The sequence below is a fragment of the Pleuronectes platessa genome, chromosome 1, assembly GCF_947347685.1.
Source record: "Pleuronectes platessa chromosome 1, fPlePla1.1, whole genome shotgun sequence".
Taxonomy (NCBI): domain Eukaryota; kingdom Metazoa; phylum Chordata; class Actinopteri; order Pleuronectiformes; family Pleuronectidae; genus Pleuronectes; species Pleuronectes platessa.
In genome coordinates this window covers 20,251,220-20,271,185 of record NC_070626.1, presented here as the reverse complement: position 1 = coordinate 20,271,185, position 19,966 = coordinate 20,251,220, and the positions used below count along the sequence as shown (strand labels likewise).

Below are 19,966 nucleotides of genomic sequence, written 5' to 3'. Positions count from 1 at the left end.
GTATTTACAATAAGATCACACACAAGTCAATCACATTCTGTTAGTGTGGTTTTATTTGGCATCGAACAGATAACAAGTGGCTAATTCAAACTGTTACGAGGTAGATATGAGAAAATAAAATAACTGTGACCCTGTAGACACAAAGACAGTCACAACAGTTTTTTATGAATAATTCAGGCCTTCAAAACGAGTCACCTTATCTTAAAACACTGGATTTTCAATTTTGTTTTAACCTACCAGTTATCAATGTGGTGTATATGCTGCAGCAATGTAGCAGAGTTCTTAACATGGTCATACATGTGGTTAAAAACAATTAAAAAGTGATGTGTGAAACTGAAATAACCAAAACAAACTCTACATTTGAAGGGTCTCAGGTGAATGTGCTCACTGAAAAACACGTCTGCTGTGCAGCTCTTGCCCGCCCCCTGTTGGTGAACATAAGCACAAACATCTTTTTTCTTTTTGAGTTGATTTTCCTTTTATTACAATACAGTTCTAGTTTGTGGTACAGTATACAAAAAAAGCATATAAAAAACATTTACATTGCATGTTCCAAAGAAGTGCACAAAATAAAAACAGACTTTCTAGGTTCTACAACAGTTGTCTCATAAGTTTCAGTAAAAAGAAAAAAATGTTTCGTAATAAATTAATATAAATTACATGAAAGTCAGGTAATTCATTTAAGGCACATCTTACATCCCAAAGATGTACCTCGCACAAACAATATGGCAACTCCGTAAGGACAAAATACAAGCTTATTTTCCAGCTTAAAAGGAAGCAGCATCTCTCCTTTTAATACGAATATTATAACAAGTTCAGCATTTATTTAACTACCCTGCCGCAGAAAAGTTTATATATTAAGCAACAGAGCATCGCCTGTCGATTCATGAAGTTTGGAATTGGTTACAATAATGCAAATAAAAAGAATATGATAGAAAAATCAACCGTTTTCAATGCACTATTAATTTGAGAGACAGTAAGCATACCATGGCTAAAACTGTGCAATATGAGAAACATTAAAATAGAAAATAAACAGACAATTATGAATCATGGTTAGGAAAATGTAAAGTTATTGCTGAAATACTTGATGCTTTTTACAAGTCAATTTGGTTGAATAAGGATCCATCACTTTACACTTATACAGCAAAAGTGACAGAAATCCCAGAGAAATTCTCACAATCATAATGTCTGCATAGTTTGAACTTTTTCTGAGTAAATCACAGCGCTGATAATCTCACATTTTCTTTGACAGCATTCGCGTTACAAAATGTTAAGAAGCCATAAAACACAATGTGATTCCTGTAAGTTCTGACCCTTGCATGCCGTTAGTGAACAAATATACAGAATATTAGAGGGAACATTGCAGCCCACTGATGCTGCAATTGAGAGTTTTCACACATTTTTCTGCAAAGCATAGGCTACAGCTTTGCAGGCCTTTAGTGAAATGTGCCTGAGATAACGAGACATGAAAATGTGATTAAAAGCTTCGCTAAATTAGCGTAAAAATAGGTTTCCAGCGCTGTTCAGACCCTCAAAATCTGTTTCTTTACAGAAGTAGTGGTTTGAAAAAGGGCTTAGATTTACCAAGAGCCAAAACACTGTATTTACAAAATCCATTTAAAAAATCATTTGCTTTACAAAATGCATTGTCATTTCATTGTAGGCTGTACAAAAGAAATAAATACACTGCTTTAGTCATTCCAGGAAGGCCGTGGAATGTACTGCATGCATGATCTAACCACATCACTCTGAGTCAATGTGAACCCACTGCTGAACAGATTACAAGGTGTTTCAAACTCATGGCATGCCTAAGATGTGAAAACGTCAGAAATTATTTGTTCTCATCTATACACATTAAATCCCTATTCAGAGGACAGTTGTACTAATGATCCCTGGTGTCACCAACAGCCCTCTGTGTACTAGAAATCCTACAGACTCACACACATTGAGCAAAACATAAAGGACAAAACATCGCAGCAACATGTTGAAGAGCCACTCCAACACACGCAAAACAGCTGGTATTAGAAAGAGCTGGTGTCTCCCACATGCACACTTACAATTTGACAAATTATGAAAACGGAACAGTCTTGATATGTATATAAAAAAAAGTGACCAGATATTTGATCACACAATCATAAAACAAAAAACAATACAGAATCATAAACGGAGCCTCAACAAAAGGTGTTGCATCATTCTATAAATAACACTAATGCCCATGAGAAGATTTTTTTTTTAATTTTTTGCTTTTTATATAAAAAAAGAAATTTAACTATACAAAAGTTTAAAAAAATACCCATATTAGAAAGGAATATTACGTACAAAAGAAATATCTAACAAACTGATCTAACAGGGGGAGTGGGGATTAGAGGTCTGCCACTGGAGACAATTCCAGGTGGATGCCGTGGACAACCCTATTGGAGGATTTTCAACAAAGGCAATCACCAAGTTTCATTCATGCTTCTGGGAGCTGTGGAGGAAGTGGGTCTGGAAGGTGTGGGGACACTGGTGTGGAGACCAGAGTCTTCTGTTTTGTGGAACTGCAGCAGGGCTTAAAGAGTCGGGGATCAATGATGACCTCTCCAAACCGCCCCTTGTAGACAATCCCACAGCACACTTTTTGCCTAATAGGGGGTACAAATAAAAGAAAACAATTTGAGTAATCAATCTTAAAAATCTAAATAAACATCAAATCTGTAACATTTTCCCTGATAATTCAAGCTATAGTTTACCTCTTCCAGTAGGTTCTGTCCAGGAAAGAGAAGGTGGAGGGAGTTGGGCGTCTTTGTTTGGACTCGATGTCTGAACCATCATCTGACAGGTTGCTGTAACTCGGGGACTGGGCAGGAGACGCACTGGAGGTGGTGCTGTGGGCATCAGAGTCTGCTTGGAAACAGAAGACAAACGCTTAAACATAGTCGGAAGATGGCTTTGACAAACTGATGAGACAAAAAAATTTAGTTTAAAAAAAAGTTTAAATAACAGCAGCAAATAAATACAAATACAACAATCAATATATTGTCTGTCATTTCAGAATTCACATCTTTCTTAATTTGTCATCAAATATTATGAATGTATTTTAGAATTTTTTTATTTGATAGAACCAACTATTGAAAAATTAACTTGTTCAAACTATCCAACGGCTAAAAACACAAAAAGTCTTGTTTTGTGTCATAGTAGAAAATAATCACGTCACACACACCGGAGATCAGTGTTATTTTTTCTATTAAAAAATAAACCAGTCTATTATTAAAATTCATGCAAATTACTTTTCTAAAAACTGAAATTTACTCAAACCCTGATATTATGCAGTTAGAGAGAATGTGCCCTAACTCAAAGAACTACCAGATGCACCTCTAGACACTGGGAAGAAAACAGACACTGTGACCTACATATTTTAAATCAACAATCACTTGTATCACTAGTTTTAAGTCAGTGAATAAAACACATTTCTAAACATATGTGGGGATATTAGTAAATATTTTAAAACAACTTACTTTGTCTCTTTAACTTGTGGAGCTTCTTTAGCTTGCTTTTCTTCTTCCCATCACTGTTCTTGATCTTCTTGGGTTTGGTCATCTTAAAGCCTGGCCCAGCTCTGGCATCCACCACCTGAGTCAGGTCAGGCAAAAACATCCAAGTCAACTTACAATTCAAGATCAGGGAGGGGAAAAAACCCTGACTCAGCACAGTGAGAAGAGGTCACTTACATGGTTCCAGTTCTTCTTAGAACCATGAGGCAGCTTCTTCCAGCGCTTCACCAGTAACACACAGGCATTGCAGATGTCCCCGATACGATCCTCTGAAAGCCTGGACAAGTAAATAAAACCAAACAGCTTCAGTTTGGATTCCGAAATATAAACCAAAAAAACATCATAATCACACAAACGCACGTTATGACTGAATGAGTGTCTTTACCCAAAGCAGAGCCTGAACGTCTCTTCATATCGGCTGCTGTCTGTGAAGCGGGAACTGGAGGACTTGGTCTTGCAGATGCAACAGCCGTCGTTACTCCGGTAGATCTTCGATTTGTGGAAGCCAAACATATTCTTTTTGTGGGCCTGTGTTCAGGCAAAAACCTGCAAACGAAAAAGCAAAGCTCGGTAACCGTGCCTGTGTTGGTTATAAACACCGTGTGTCGGTCTGCAGGCAGCTGGCATGTCTACTACCGAGAAGGGGGCGGTCCCTACACGAGCGCGGCCACACACACACACACACTATCACAAGTCATTTATAACGCTTAAAAACTTCAAAATGTTTTATGTAAAGCACGATTTAGCTGAGAGCAACGCATGAACAACGATCAACAACCGAACACAACGAAATTGAAGAACAAATAACGTCCAAGAATGTCAGGAATTTAAAGCCAGGCCATAGGAACATCAAAGGAATAAATAACCCACATAACATTAAAATGATAAAACTCGGTTTATGCTCGTGTTGTTCAGTCGCGTCGTCGAAGAAACAGATTCACGGGAAGCTAGGTAACAGTTAAAGTCCCAAACTTCCACAAGCTCCGTCCTGTCAACGTGCGGTGATTCACAGGCACGTTACACCCACAAAACAACGTAACGTTTTACTATCGTTCACTGTCGTCGATGTTACGGCGCTGAACGTGGATCAGTGCATTAGAAACTTTACTGATGAGTGAAGCTCAGCGGTCGTTTATGCAGCCGCCGTTATGTGTCGCGTTGGTCGTGGATGTGTCTGCGGTGGAAACTCCAAACAAAAAGCGGCGGCGGTGCTCTCAGAAGTAAAACAAAAAGCTACCGGGCTGCTCGCCGAAATACGAGTAAAACACGCGTCCACACAACGCACCGCTGTCGACTCGACACCGCGCGTGCGTGTTGTCGGTCAAACGCGAAAAGTCGCGTCGAACCCGTCGTGTCCTTTCAAGTCAAACTTTAACCCGCAAGAGCGCCAAACGCGGCTCATTGTTGTTAGCCGTTAGCATGCTAGCTAGCCGATGATGCTACCTCCGCCACGCCACGCTCTCGCTCACTTCCACGTTATCCCATTGTCGGTTATTCTACGCACGCTCGGCTCGCAGCACGCGGTAACGCACACGGCATGCTACTGCTAAAACGCAAACTCACGCATCTGTCCCGCACGGAGCAAACCGGCGGAATCTCACCGTTGTAATTTCCTTACGAGAGATATAAAAGCGCACTTACCGGACAGAAACTTTGAATCTTCGCTGTGTCCTCGACCCGCACTGCGCATGCTCTTACTACCGCTGCATACAGCTGGGCATTAGCATGTCGTTAGCATAAAGAGCCGTAATGAAAGGGCTACGCGCACTCGGACCATATAAGGAGTGCAGCCGCTCAGTTTGAACCTGGGGCCAACCAATTGCCGTCGTCCTCGCGAGCCCCTCGGCGGCAGTGGACGCCGGGAGGTGTAGTTGAACGAGCGTGAGAGCTCCGGCTATTCCCGGTGTTCCACCTCTTCCTGTTAAACTCAAAGTCCCACAAACCACCGGGCCGGACGCTTTCAAGAAAAAACAGCGCTCTGAAATGGCGCGAAAGAGTTTGTTTACATGTTCTCAGCTGAGAAAGCGCAACAGAACAGTTTGAATGGTCACAAAGAAACAATCTGCGGACTAGATCACTTGAATGCTGTGACGCGTTTCACAGTGATTATAGTTATGAGCTGGATAGATAGATAAACAGAGAACTGTACATACTCACTAAGTAAAAGATGCACAGTAAAGTAGTACCTATAATAGAACAAAGAACAAGCCTATAAACTGCAGACTGAATGCAAGAGATGACAAACTATATGAATAAGAGACAAGGGTGCATAGTTGCAGTAGACAATGTAATGAGGTAGATGGAAATATGACAAAATAAATAAAATATGAATACAAGATGTTCAAATTCAGTTATTGCAGGGCAAAGCAGAGAGTTTAGGTGTGGAGAGAAATAGGGCTCAGGGTTGAAATGAGGAATTCGTTGATATTTTTCGAAGTAATAAATACAAAGTGGAGACGAGTTATTACATTTGTGATGTAGCTAACAATTATCATATTTTTTTTTTTCTATAATTGGCCAAGAAACTCTTTAGACTAAAACCGGGAGTGCAAATAACAATTGTGAATCCTTATCTACAAATTATAAGTGGAGAAAAGTGGACAACCAGCTTAGTATGCATGTATTATCTTTATGTATTATCTTTATCATTATTTAATTGTAAGAAAATCTCTATATCACTATTACTGAAAGAAATTGAGTCTAAACATCAAAGGTTTTCAGTTTACTATTACTTAATATTAATAAAATACTCACATTTAAGAATCTGAGAATATTGAACTTTTAAAGCGATCTGAATATTTTCCGCTGAGGATTCACATTCACCAGATGATGAGCTGTAATATAATAAAAACAAGTCTTTATAACGCATTACAGATGCTTTATTCTTAATATATTTTTACACTGTACACTGTTGCTCACTTAGTAAACACTACATTACACAGCTATGTCAATAAATGTACAACCGTATTGGAAAAACAAAAATATATATCTCCCAAGATGCTCATGTGTGGGTTGTACACAGACGAGTACAACACAGTCGTTCCAGACATTGTTGGCACAGAAAAGAAGTCCTTCACATATCAAATCTCTTTTTCTGCACAGTAAAGTTCGATGGATATAACGGAGGCGGGCCCGGTTCTACCTCAACACACCAGAACATGGAGTTTGACGGGGTTGACTTTTCTCTTCTGGATATTGCATAGCAAGAAACCATGATATAACAAAATCTGAAGGGAAGCAGGAGATCCGCCTGCAGAGGCCATCACGCTGTGTGCAGGGAAGAGGGAAGATGTAGTGTAAGGGCTGGGGCGGGGGGGGGGGGACTGGAGGTACTTATACAGAGGCTGTGACTGTGATCAACTTTGCACAGAAAGCTGGGCAAAGCATCACTTGGGGGATGTGTGTCTGAAACACAAGCCAAAGACTTGGGCTATTTTCCTTTATCCAACTGAATATCAATGTCCATCACTGGAAACAGGCTTAAATCACAAAGTCTCAACATGCAAGAAGGAACATTTTCTCTGAAGGTAATTCATGTAAAAGATTTGCATACTCGTACATTTCTCACGGAAAGGCTCAAATGTAATGGGCTTGTTTTTCTTATGTAGGTGAATCATGGTCCACTCTACAAACCTCCCGGTCACGCATACTTATAAAGCATACTTCTACATCATTTGCTTTAAGCTCTGCATTTTGACGTTGGAATCTGAGTTGACGACAGAGCAAGCAACTTGACTGGTTTAACAAAATAATACTGTTTTTCTCTGAAAATATATTAACAGTTTTGATCCTCGCTTTCCCTTAAATATAGCCATTGTCAGCAGTTCACGATAACAATGAAAATATTTAGCTTTCAATGAAACGTTATAGCACAAGTCGATAATGGAGAAATCATGATTCATAATAGAAAACATATTTTTAACATCTAATGGCAACATCGTCGAGGATAAAAATAACAAGGTATCTTGAAAGGCTCATTGCACTTGATATATGGCAAATGTAACAGTAGCTTTAATATAAGCCAGAAAACGTCCTTTGTTCAAGTCAGGTTCTGCATATAAAAGGTTCTGTTATTCTTTTTCCGTGGTCCCCAGTGATCTTCCTCCTCCGGTGCATCTAGTGGGATGGTTGGTTTGGTTTAGATACCAACTCCTTTGACGAGCGAAGCCTCCAGAGTGATGTTGAACTCCTGCAGCGTCTGCAGGACTCGGATCAGAGAGTTCACCAACGAGCGATCCTTAATCAGTGCCATGTCCTCGTACATCTGAGCAGTGATGGGACAGTCTGCGAGCAGAGCGATCCAGTGATGCAGCAGATGGTCCCTACGAGAAGCAGGAAACACCATCATGGAGTCAAACGAGCAGCTCGAAAGAATGTATGTAACTCTCGCTTTTTACCCTCTTACATAAACCCAAAACCATGGCAGTGGAAATACTAGTTTTAGAGACATTATAATTTGAATAAAAATCTCTATCGATAAGTTGCCATTTCCTCTCTGCAATACTATTGTGAAAATGAGGAGACAATTCAAAAAAGCTGAAGCTGTGAAACAAAAAAGACGAGATAATTATTCACTCAATACAAAGACATAAACCTTTCTACAGACAAACTAAAGGAAAATCATTAAAACATCTGATAAAAGAAGAATCCTCTGAGGAAAGATCCTTTTCACTTGACTCTTGTCATCAGGCTGAGGGGTCGGACACAGCAGCCCCACTGTTTCAGTTATTATCCGGGTACATTCTAGCAGGGAGATTTGTGGCATCACCACAAGATCACTACAAATGTCACACAATCTACTTTGAACACTGGACTTCCTCAATTAATTTTGACAGTGTTCACCATATGTAAACATGTTGAGGATGGGGCGAGCGAGTGTGGCCGGCCTACCTTGCACCCAGACACACAAGCATCTGGAACTTCCCGTCCTTGCCGATGTTTCTGGATGTGTTGCTGATGGCGCGCATGAAGCGGCAGAAGTGACGAACTCTGGTTTGCCAGTTTTCGTCTGGAGTCACCTCGCGCTGCTCCGCACCTTCAAAGTACACTTGTGCCTTTTCTGTAAAAATAGAATATAATTGATTTTAATTATAATTTGTGAATTTTTAGGACTTCATTGTTGATGAGGGGGACAGGAAAGTGGGTTGCGAGACATGGAACGACTGGTATGTTAATGGTACGACTGGCTGGGAAACTTAATCACGGAGAAATTATATTAAGTCTTTACCCAAGAAGTCCCAGATGAAGACATTCTTAAAGAGTCGAGGTGATTTGAAACCGTGTTGGAAAACCTGCTCCAGAGCCCAGACGAGGCCGTACTCCCCGCAGAGGAGGAGGGTCAGACTGCCTCTCTGTGACGCGCAAAAAACAACAAGAAGAGAATTCATATCATTAGAGAAAGTACAGATGCTGAAGATGATAACAGAGCACTTTTCAATTAAAGTTCTTAAGGTCTTTAGGTCAAACTATTTCATTTAAACACCAAACAAACTGCTACACATGCAGGAAGAAAAGGGTGAAGGTGCACTGGAGATGGAAAAACATATGGTTAAGGCACGAGGGCGTATGAAATAACAGATATATTATTCATAATAACATTAACACACTATAAACACACAGAAACAACAGAATAAATCTTAGGGACATTTGTTATTTTCAGCGGCTATTGTTCTGTGCAGAGGTGGAGCGAGAGTGAGGGGGGGTTTCCCTGAAATAATCCCTTGTGCTGAAAATACACAGTGACTGATATTTGAAACCGGTTATTCCCAGGCACTAAAACACTTCAATAGGAATCTCCTCCTCCTGAATTCCAATTATTACTCCAACTGCTTTGATAAATAATAATTAACATGGATGGGGCTACTGGAACTGGAAACAGGCATCATACTCTATAGTGTCCATGCCTAAAAACCAGTAAGAAGTCTCCTTTAATATGTTTAACAATGTGAATGATACCAGGTAGGGCACAGCTACAGAGGGGCTTGTGGACCACCAGAGCAGAAAGCTGCTGTTCTTAATACATGATGAATAATAGAGGTACAGGCTGAGGCTTGTCTGGACTGTCGTCGCTCACCTCCTTCTCCGGCTTGTGGAAGTGCTTCACGATCCCATTGATGGCCTCTCCCACTCCCTCCTGGATCTGACCTGTGTTTAACTCTGGTTGAGAAGAAAGAGGCAAAGAAAAAAGGCTGTAGGACAATACAAGCAGACTCACAGAGAAATAAATACCATCCGGGTTCGAAGCCCTTGGGAATTGTATTTACACACATTACATTTTTTAGTAGTGAAGGTATCTAGAACAACACTTCAGGTCGCAAACCCATACTCTGTTCTGAGCCCGATCTGTTTCCAGTAATTATCTCAAAGTCAAATCCAGATCCGTTCAAATATGACCCCTGTCGTGACCATGACTAAATAAACACGCTACGTACACAGTAACTCGCGTGGGGTCACGGCACCCTTGTCCGCCCGTCTTGGAAAATCATCTGTGAATTATTACAGCACCAATTTTCCTGCAGATGTGTTTCCTCAGGGACGACGTGCCTACCATTAAGTTACCAACAACAAATTTTGGCACATTTTACAAGCATCAAAGCCACTGACATGTACTCCGACCATTCCAGTCTTTATGTGGTCGATTTTTATGTTCTAGCCTTCCTTGTCAGTTCAAAATATTTTTTACCCATGCCTGTGTTTATATAACTATATTTGTTACCCGTGCAGGACTCTACTCTACTTCAAATTGAGGCTAAAACAAGGAATATTTTTATTTCTGAGTCGGCACAGAAGACGTATGCAGTGCAGCGTGTGACTTACTTGGTTTGCTGTTCGGTGAGATGGTCACAAACCTCCTCATCATCCCCGGGGACTGCTGCATTGGGGGGGTGCGGCACATCCTCTCATCGTTCTCTGAGCTGGGGGTCATCAGCTCTCCCACCAGGATCCTCTCCAGACTGCCGTCATCCACGCCTTTCCCCAACCAACGGCCACACGGGAACCTGAGCGACAAACACCAGTTTAACAACCAGTTCAACTTTTGAGAACCGCCTCGTCAAAAAAACATCAGGTGCAGTTTCCTCAGTAGGCGTGCTTACTTGTAGGTGTGCCCCGTGATTTCATTGCGGATCACAACGCATTCCACGAGCCACTTTGCGTAGAGTCCCGAGTTATCGTGGCCCATCTGGACTGTGGTGAGCTTGCCCAGGTTTTGGCACTGAGAGAGAGAGAGAGAGAGGGAGAGAAGCATGTTGGTGTCAAATGCCAAAAGATGTAAGTAAAAACATGAGACAACATCTCATATTGTTCAAGGTGAATTCCAGTTCTATTAAAACTTGGTCTTAACCTCCACCAAGGGAGTTTGTTGATTGGTTGGTTTTATTGTTTATTTCTCAGCAGGATTAATCAAAAACCTTGAGCCCATTCAATTTTGGACATAGGGATGGATCCAGTAATTTTCTATTTCATTTTAGGGTGCTTTTTAACTTTATTACAAACTTCTCTGTGAATAATGCATGGACTCTAATGAATATTGTCAAATAGAAATTTGAATCTAGCAGATGATAAATGTGGTTTCAAAGGGGAGGTAGGAATATTTAGTCGCTGTACAAGAATAAATATGGCTACAAACCTGTAATTGCTTCCAATGTGTAGCTGAGACCATGTGGATTCAATGGAGGAGTTTAGTTCAGTAGTTTGAGAACTATGTCCAAATGAATATGACAGATGTGTTGGGGAATTTAAGGGGAGGGTTTGGTCTTGAAGGAGACACTTGAGAGCCAATTAAGTCCAGTTTCTAAGATCAACTTTGACATACAAGGGTTGACTGATAAATGTGTGCCTTGAGTTGAGAAGGAGATGAGTTCTACAGGTTTCGAACCAGTCAAAGTGCTTTTGTAAAAAGTTATAAGTTAACACATTTTGTGCTAATTCACCCAAGGAGGGAAAACAAGGACAAGGTGGAAACACAGCTGCTGATTTCGATCAACACCAACCTCAAAAGTAATCTCCTGAGTATTTCTGGGGACCTGCAGGACTCCGGTCTCTGCCAGCTCACCGGAGACGCACACCCAGGGGTTAGCGGTGAACATGGAGCCGCTCAGCTTCTTACTGGGAACCACCACCACATGGTATGGGATCACTGGGACACAGGGAGGAGAGAAATATCACATTAAATACAAAAACACATACAATAAGAGCCCAAACACTACACACAGGTTGTTTTCTGGGCGTGTTGTCAGCACTCACTGATGGTTGTGAAGACGTTGGTGAAACAGAAGTAGTCCACGGCATTAAAGGACAGCAGGTGGTAGAGAAACTGCTCCTTCTCATCATCACAGCGGAGGAAGGCGTAGCGCTTGTACAGTTTTCTAAAAAAGAAGAAAAGGTTTGTTGAAGATAGACGTTAATGCTTTTGCCCACAACGTTATCTGATCTGTACCATTTTCCATATTTCAAATCTTTGACGGCATATTCATTTTGTGGCAAATGAATAACAAAGTGTGTTTGCTTTGATGTAAAGTAGAACAATCGGCAACGTGAGGTCACAAAGGCAGACAGAAATCCTTCTGACCTAGTTCACCGCTCAGATATCAATTATGAAGAGGGGAGAGGTGTGAATTATTGATGCGACGGTGGACTGCAGTGTGATGCTTTGCAATTTCAAGAGAGTTAATGTATAATAAATGGGTCAATCACACGTCACCTTCATTTCATACGTGACACACATTCCTCCACAAACACAAAAAGAGGGCCAGGATGAGAAAAAGTAGGAAATGTGATCTTCAATATGTCCTCGTGAGACTCACTGTTGTTTTTAACTACTACAGGAATATGTCAGTGTGAGTGATAGCGGAGTCGAGGTTCAGCAGTGTGGTGTTTTGCTCACTTTGTAAGTTCGTGGTCTGACAGCAGCTGCTTCAGGTGCCTGGAGAGCAGCTTCTTCTCCATCGAGAGGCGAACCCACGCCCTGGCCTTGCCCACATCCGTTTTGATCTCACTGAGTTTCTGAATGTGTCTGAAAAAAAGTAAACAACAGCTCGAGAGGTCAGCAGAGGTTTGGAGCTCGTACACAACCACTAAAGCTTTGTTTCTATTTTCGTTAGGTGAAAGGTTCTTCAAAGACACAATACAAAATATGCTTTGATTATCGTTGTGTCACTTGAATGTTTGGCCTTCGTGATGCAGAGTGATGTTCATGCCGAGTTAAACACTTTCTCATTGCTCATCTTAAATATTGGTTTAACATGTATACCAACAAAATGTTGTTTGGGTAAATCATAACTTAGATTTGAGAACAACTTCACAATGAGTAATTTAAGCTTGAGTGGGAAAAAATAACAAATCGTCACAAATGATTATTTCAGCCATCCAGTATCTATGCTGTGTATCCTGTAAGGGTGGCTGGGGGAAGATAGAGCCGGCCGTGCATCACAAGGCCAACAACAATGCACGCTCACATTAACACCCACAGTCAATTCCGATTCTAGCATTTGACTTAACCCCACTCTCCATTTTTATAGTCATATTCATATTGTACTCTTTTATACTATATATATACATGCCCAAATACTTGTATCAGTCTATATATGCATATACAGTACATTTATATATTACTTCCCTGTCTCCTTATACATATGCACAAATCTTAATCATCCTCTGCCACTGCACTTTACAAGTGTGATTATATATCTTTAATATTCTGTAATGAAAGGTGCATTGTATGTACATATTTTCTGTATTTTCATTTAGTACTTTTTTTATGTTATTCTATTCTATACTTTCACATGTTCTCATGTTCTAAGTAATTACCCCTGCTGTGGGATCAATAAAGTTTAGTAAAGTTGAACAAATTTATAATATATTTAGTTTCCATAGTTGAAAGATGAAGATTAATACTTAAAATACCATATTTTATTTTAGGGAAAAACAGGGATAAAATTGTTTTTCAAGACATCTTGAATCATACCTCTTTGTAAGAGTTACTGTATTCATATTAGTATTTAATGAATCTTCATCATTTTACCGCGTCTGTCTCTCTCCTGCAATATTCAGCCCGAGTCTCTGGTACATGTATGTCTCTGTCGGCCTCTCAGACTCTGAGTGTGCACGTCGGTCCCATGCCATCGCTCCGAGCCACTATCATGCCTCCGATGTCCAGACACATTCCCTTCCACTCCACCTGTGTCATCGGCTCGTCTGCTAAGAGCTCTTCATGCCTCCTCCTCCTCCACCTTCCAACCCCCTCTCTGTCTCCACCCTCTACACTCAAACCACGTAACCTAGTTTCCTCTGCTTGTTATCTCCATGACAACAGAGGAAAACATCTACACTATTACCATAATCTCTTATGTAGAAAACTCTGTGTGACACAGATATGAGACCCTAACCTTTAATAAGCTAAAACCCCCAATTTTTTCCCCTACTACATATTTTCTGCCTGAATATAATTAATTATTCAAACTCATTACGTGAGGGAAGTGGTTGCTTCTGTTTACGATCATGGAGTCAGACGTGCACACAAGTGTGGAGGAGGGTCTGTCTGCCAGCGGAGCAGAGCCGTGTGTTTGTGCCCTACGTTGACCCCCTCCTCTTTTCTCAGTCAGTCTGGCGGGGGTCTGGTAATTAGGCTGGAAGTAACGCGCTGTTACACAGATTCGCTCTGAGCCATCTTCACGCACCACAAGCCTCGATTTCTCTGCTCTGGTTGGGTATGGTGGATAACACGGTGACAGAAAAGGCAGGTGAGCCACAACAGCTCTCAGGGCCTTGGAACGGAGTAGTTTTAGAGTTTTATAAACATTGTGCAACAGAGTAAAACGAAATATGGGGAATTGGGGCACCAAATTGGCCTTGGGTTCTGGGGCAGTGGTTGTGTGGTTGTGCAGTCCCTTGTTTATATCAGGCTGAGGATTTCTGTTTTCATCTACGGTCACATAGCTCAACATCTGCGATCGAATATATACAAAAAATAATAAAGGGAGTCAGAGCTGCCAAATACATGTGTGAAGTTGTATGAGTATGTTAATGTCTCTGTGCATGTATATATCTATATATATATGTATATAAATGTACAAATAAATCTTATTTTGTCCTTTATTCTAAGTATCTCACACAATCACTTATTTAGTTGAATAACTAACATGAGACTTATAGTGTTGAGTTTAACTGTGGTCTCTACTATTGTATGAAATTACCTATTAGTGTAATGAGGTTGTTTTGATTATTTGCTACTAAAATAGGGTTGAAAGAACCATGTTAATTAGGGGCTGCATTACTTTAAAAACTTCCCAGGTGGGATTTAAATAGTTAATGTTTAGCTGTAATTCATAAGATTTTGATATTTATTTCATGATTAAAGTGATTCATCAACTTAATTTACAGAAAACCAGAGAATAATATAAAGGGAAAAATAGGAAGTTAAGTTGTTTGACAGTGCAGATACACTTAAAAACAACTATTGGTGTATTCACTTAAACTGAGAGACATCCTCCATTCATTTTCTATAATGAGATGCACATTAGTTCACATCTGCTCCTCAGTGATCCTCACCTCATGTCCTGGATCAGAGAGACTTTCAGAGGTGGCATGGCGGATCCACCACCATCGGATTTGCGTCTCTCCGTGTCATGAATGAAACCTGGTTTGGGGAAAAAAGGGACGTAAAGCATTTCCTATGTGTAATGCAATGAGAGTGAGTGATTCATTTGGTTCATGAAGTGAAGTGATTTCTCTACCTGGAGGTCCCAAACCACCGGGAGTGGCATTGTTCTTCTCTTTGCTCTCCTGGTAGTGCAGGAGGTGGGACCACAGGGCTGACTTACCCTGAAAGAGAGAGAAAACATATTGTAGCATCATCACTTGTTCTGAGGGAACTTTACATCCACTAGCTGTGAGCACTGATCAGGTGCATGGCCACCCAAGAGATGCCTTTGTCCTGACCTGTTTGACCTGCAGCCCGTGGCTCCAGATTCTCTCCAGCAGGTCACAGAGGCTCGCGATCAGAGTGTTCTCCTCAACGCCGGTGATGCTGACCTCTCCGTGACCCAGCTCCACGGCCTCCCGACCCATCTTCTCCACCAGCATACGCTTGGTCTGCAGATTAATAAACATTATTAATGCTTTATTGTATTTCATGCTCAGTTTTCTAGCCTCCACCTAGTTACAATAAGATTTTTAATAAAAACACAAAGCCTTTATTTGTTTTTTGCTCTTTATTATTAGTGAACACTTAAAAGTAAGTGTTTACTAATAAACATAGGTAAACATATGAAACCTGTGCTGGTTTAGGTCTGTGTGTCTTGGTTGAAACAGTAAAGAAAGTGTGGACAGTGGTTAAAGAAGCTCCTGTCCACACAGGACTTCAACAAAACCTGGCATTTAGTTTAAACAAAAAAAAGGAAGAGCTCCCTGGAATGCTACTCAACAAACGTAAGGAAAACACAGGCTGATGACGTTGCTCTTACCATAATAAGGCACATTTTACAATTTCAGATAGTAGCAAGGCCCAAATCATATTGATTCTCTGTGAACTTGATACAGTGCTTTACACAATCTCACTGCTAAAATCTTAACAGATCAGAAGAGTGGTTCACTGTAATCAACTAAAACAATGTGATACGGCATCAACCACATCGCAGAAATAGTCAAACCTTGTTCCTGCACTCCTTCAGCAACCCTTCCACGAACTTCCAGTTGGTCTGAGCGATGACGGAAGGCGACAGGTTGGACAGTTTGGGCTGTCGGATGGTCGTGCCCAGGTTTCTGGCTTCCTGGATGTACTTCTGATAGAAGACAGATCGCAGTCAGCAATCAGGTCACAAAGAAACATATATGAAGGACTAAACAGACTATTTCATTTCTTACAGTATAAACCAGATCTATGCTTTAATAATTATGCCAGACTTAAGTTTGCCGAACCAATACAATCAAAATCAATGAGGGATGAAACTCATGAAAACGAAAATAAAAGTATTAAAATGTTGTTAATCAAAAAAGGGACATGGATAATCAGATTAAAGCTGAGATGCTGGTGGTGAAGGAAGCACAGGGAGGTAAAGGCCAAATGGGTGAACAGCACATGTGGTCCGACGACTACCAACACATACCAAGTCCACTGTCACTGACTTTAGACAGGGTCTGAAGGACTGTGAGAGCCAGTAGTAGTCAAGAAACAGCAGGAGCTGCAGCTCCGGAAACATGCACTCTACATGCTGAGAGTGTGTGAGCGGGAGTGCAAAGAGACAAAAACAAAAACAGACAGTGACCAAAAGTGTGATGGGGAGAGAGGATGGATTCAAGTTAAGGTAATTAGAGAACAGGTCATGCAAAATGAACAAAGAAAACGAAGCACGGCCAATCAATGTGTTTAATTAAGAGCTGAGACGAGAAAACACTGTGGGGACCTCTCACCTCTCTCTGGTCGTTGTCTAAATAAAGGTGCTCAGCGTGCTGCTTCTGTCGATCCCTCCGCCTCCACTGGGCTGGAGCACTCCTCTTGGTCCACCTGTGACACAAAACATGACTCGAATCACCTTTACCCACAATAATCTGAAAACAGCCGACAAAATCTAATCGAGGAAAGGCCTTGAAGGTTTATTTGAAATGAGAATTTTTTTTGCAGATTTTGATGTGATATTAGGGTGAGATAATCACTTGTTGCAAACGGGCCCAGTGGAGAGCACTGTAGACTGCAGCCGCGGGAAGAAGCCTTGCTCGTAGCGTCCCTGACCGATCTTCATGTCCAGCAGGTGGGGGTGGAGGGCAGTGTGATCGATCTTTGTCACTCTCAACTCGATGGCTTTCTCTGTGGATGAGAGATGAGAGAGAGACGAAAGTCGGCGGTGAGACTACAGAATGAAGAAACAGCTGGAACTACTCATCATGTAATACTGGTAAGAGAAACAAGTTTAAGGATGATTATCAGGGAGTCAAATTCTGTTGTTGTTCTACCCTTTAAATCTTCAATTAACTATCTCAAATTTCGTATTCAGTAACCTTTATTTAGGCAACAACCATTAATACAACTTTAAAGAGGTAAAAATGTTTACTGTCTCAAGTTAAACTATGGTGAAGCTGATCATGTTCACACTAAAACCTGCAGCTTTACTAGTGCAAACCAATCATGTAGTTTCCAGGTATTTCTCCAAAGTCAGACAACTGAGGTATACTGATAAAGGTGAGGACAGTACTTTCCAGGTCTCCTTACCTGACTCTTCAATGTTTGTGCATTTCTGGTACATCGATGTGCGCAGCGTGGGCGTGCGGACGTTCAGCATGCGGACCTTATCCACGCGGGAGTCAAACACCCTCAGCGTGTGCTCCTTGTCCTCGTCATCATGGCAGAGGATCTTACTGTCGATGAAGGAGGCAAACATCTGCGTCTCCAAGAAACGTGACAGGAAGGGCAGGTAGGGCTCCGGCTGGTCAGACAGGAAGGAGGCCTGTGCGTGGAAAGGTTGGAAATGAATGTTAGTGAATGGTAGGAAAAAAAGCGAATAACCTCAAGTGTGATAATAACACGCTTTCTCTTCCACTGTACCTTGTCAAAGTTCTGCATCTGGTCTCGGTTGGTGAACCAAGACTCTTTGTCCTGGTTGGGCTGGATGACAAACACCTCGTAGTCGGCAAACATCTGGGTGAACCGGTTGGCGAAGACCTCTCGCAGGTGGACGTTGAACTGGTGCATCTTTAGCTCCTCCTCGTCACACTGAACCCGCACGTCCTTATTGCTGCTGGCGTCTTCTTTCACCTCCAGCTTATGTGCACACGCAGAGGAGAAACATAGGTTAGATAAAAGGGGGAAAAGCATGTGAGCAGGAAGTGAGATGTAGAAAAGAAGCAGGACATTGTTTGGTTGTCATGTTGTCGAAAGGCTCATTTATTCTGCCTTTACGAACGAAAAGAGACGTGTCTGTATTATGTAATGATGTAACCATCAGTGCATCCGTACTTCAACGAGTCCTTTATGTTGGCATGTTTTTTCAAAAAATTCACTAGAGGGCAGCACAGAATCCAGAGTGTTTTACAACAACAAACATGGCGACGGATCTGGAGGATGTGATTTAGATTCTCTTGAGAAAGAGGCAAAGCAGCCACTGCTGAATTTTCTTCTTCTTGTCTCATGGACATCTTGCTTGAACTTCTGGCTACACTGCCTGCCCCCCCCCCCCCCCCGATTTTGTTACATCTCCATTTTGTCTGTTTCGTCAGTATCCATAAGCTTTCAGAAGACAGGCTCAACTAAAGGCTCTGTCCCCTTCCGCATGGGCATCTAACATCTAAAATGATCCTTTAACGGTCTGTTATCGCAGGCTGCGGATGAAGCAGCAGGGTTATGGGAAAAGAAGACGAGGAGATCTGTTCTGATTCCTGGCTCAAAGCAAAATCAAGCTCTTTTTAAAGCATTTCAGTTCATCAGCTGGACAAAGTCGGCCGCTGTACATGTGTACACATAAATGAAAAAAATGTCACAACCCAATGACACAGGGCAAGAGTCTATTAAATCCACGACTTGTTCCCTTAAAGCAAATTTTGCAGTGAGTTGAGATAAGATTAATTAAAAGTGAGGACTGACCTCATGTCTGGAAAACTACACAGACAATTAGCTCATCTGTTCATGACTATGTTCTAATTGATGCTGGCACGAGTGCACAGGCTTATTAGACTGCAACCACACAGACTTCCTGTCATTATCAGCCAATTCAATCATCTATCAGTCTTCAGAGCGAGTAATTCATCATACTGCTGAATACTGTGTGTAAGCTACTCTAATGGAAATGAGATTGCACAGCTCTCAGTGTTTATAAAGTGTTTCTGTCGTCAAGGCTCTGAGATATCGACAGGCAGCATTTCAAAGGGAACTGGAGCTGATGCTTTGAAATAATGACGTTTCTTTGATGCATAATAAAACACCGTCAATGCTCAAAACATTCACATAAAACCTGGCACACTGTACAGCAAGTACCCCCAACAGTCTCTTTAAATCCAAAAGCTGCACCACATTCACACACTCAGTGATAAGTCCCCTTGATGTGCAAGATTTTTTCATCAACATCTATGAATTATTCCTTGGGGAAAAGAACATCTAATGATCTGCACCAAAATATGTCAGACATTAAAATACTGAATAAAAACAACTTCACACGTTACTTTTCAATTTCAAGGCACTTAAAAAACATTAAATATAAAAACAACTATCATTTTCTGTCTTTACAGACAAAACGTGTCCTGCCCATTGTGAGAGAATGGCGCCCCCTTTTGTTTGCTGTGCTTTACTGCATCAGTGATAGTAGTTGGGCGGCAATGCAATAAAACTTTGCGTTCTTTTTAGTTCACACAGTATTAATATTAATCAGCGAGATTCATTTTCAAATCTTTGGCCCTCTACATCCTTTAAGGACTGTCAAAACCTAATTCCACATATATATCAATTCATTTGA

At 41.2% G+C, this 19,966-nt stretch overlaps 2 protein-coding genes across 6 annotated transcripts in view; both read right to left on the bottom strand.

Annotated features, from left to right (window-relative positions):
• Positions 1–459: 459 nt before the first annotated feature.
• Positions 460–5,295, bottom strand: sinhcafl (SIN3-HDAC complex associated factor, like). 3 transcript variants are annotated; one of them, XM_053444567.1, is made up of 6 exons: positions 5,172–5,295; positions 3,916–4,076; positions 3,708–3,807; positions 3,495–3,609; positions 2,730–2,883; positions 460–2,621 (listed from the first exon to the last, which is right to left on the bottom strand). In XM_053444567.1, exons 2-6 carry the CDS (start codon positions 4,041–4,043, stop codon positions 2,453–2,455), a joined length of 666 nt encoding a protein of 221 aa, XP_053300542.1. In that variant the 5' UTR covers positions 4,044–4,076; positions 5,172–5,295; the 3' UTR covers positions 460–2,452. The 3 variants fall into 3 exon arrangements, with proteins under 3 accessions (XP_053300542.1, XP_053300710.1, XP_053300623.1); XM_053444735.1 differs by having other exon boundaries at positions 2,730–2,880; XM_053444648.1 differs by lacking the exon at positions 5,172–5,295 and adding an exon at positions 5,132–5,153.
• A 1,092-nt stretch (positions 5,296–6,387) lies between these two features.
• The window catches only part of dennd5a (DENN/MADD domain containing 5A), a 29,976-nt gene continuing 16,397 nt past the window's right edge, over positions 6,388–19,966 (bottom strand). The window contains exons 7-24 of one of the 3 annotated variants that reach the window (XM_053418317.1): positions 18,067–18,282; positions 17,734–17,968; positions 17,181–17,331; positions 16,938–17,031; positions 16,634–16,738; positions 16,178–16,309; positions 15,468–15,620; positions 15,263–15,350; positions 15,078–15,165; positions 12,415–12,543; positions 11,775–11,896; positions 11,522–11,667; positions 10,625–10,743; positions 10,347–10,528; positions 9,604–9,686; positions 8,758–8,881; positions 8,421–8,589; positions 6,388–7,852 (exon numbers count right to left, since the gene is read on the bottom strand). In XM_053418317.1, the coding sequence (XP_053274292.1) occupies positions 7,669–7,852; positions 8,421–8,589; positions 8,758–8,881; positions 9,604–9,686; positions 10,347–10,528; positions 10,625–10,743; positions 11,522–11,667; positions 11,775–11,896; positions 12,415–12,543; positions 15,078–15,165; positions 15,263–15,350; positions 15,468–15,620; positions 16,178–16,309; positions 16,634–16,738; positions 16,938–17,031; positions 17,181–17,331; positions 17,734–17,968; positions 18,067–18,282 (2,520 nt within the window). In that variant the 3' untranslated portion in view covers positions 6,388–7,668. Of the gene's footprint in view, positions 7,853–7,873; positions 8,344–8,383; positions 8,590–8,757; positions 8,882–9,603; positions 9,687–10,346; positions 10,529–10,624; positions 10,744–11,521; positions 11,668–11,774; positions 11,897–12,414; positions 12,544–15,077; positions 15,166–15,262; positions 15,351–15,467; positions 15,621–16,177; positions 16,310–16,633; positions 16,739–16,937; positions 17,032–17,180; positions 17,332–17,733; positions 17,969–18,066; positions 18,283–19,966 lie in introns of those variants that run through there. The other 2 variants (XM_053418299.1, XM_053418308.1) reach the window with 2 other exon arrangements.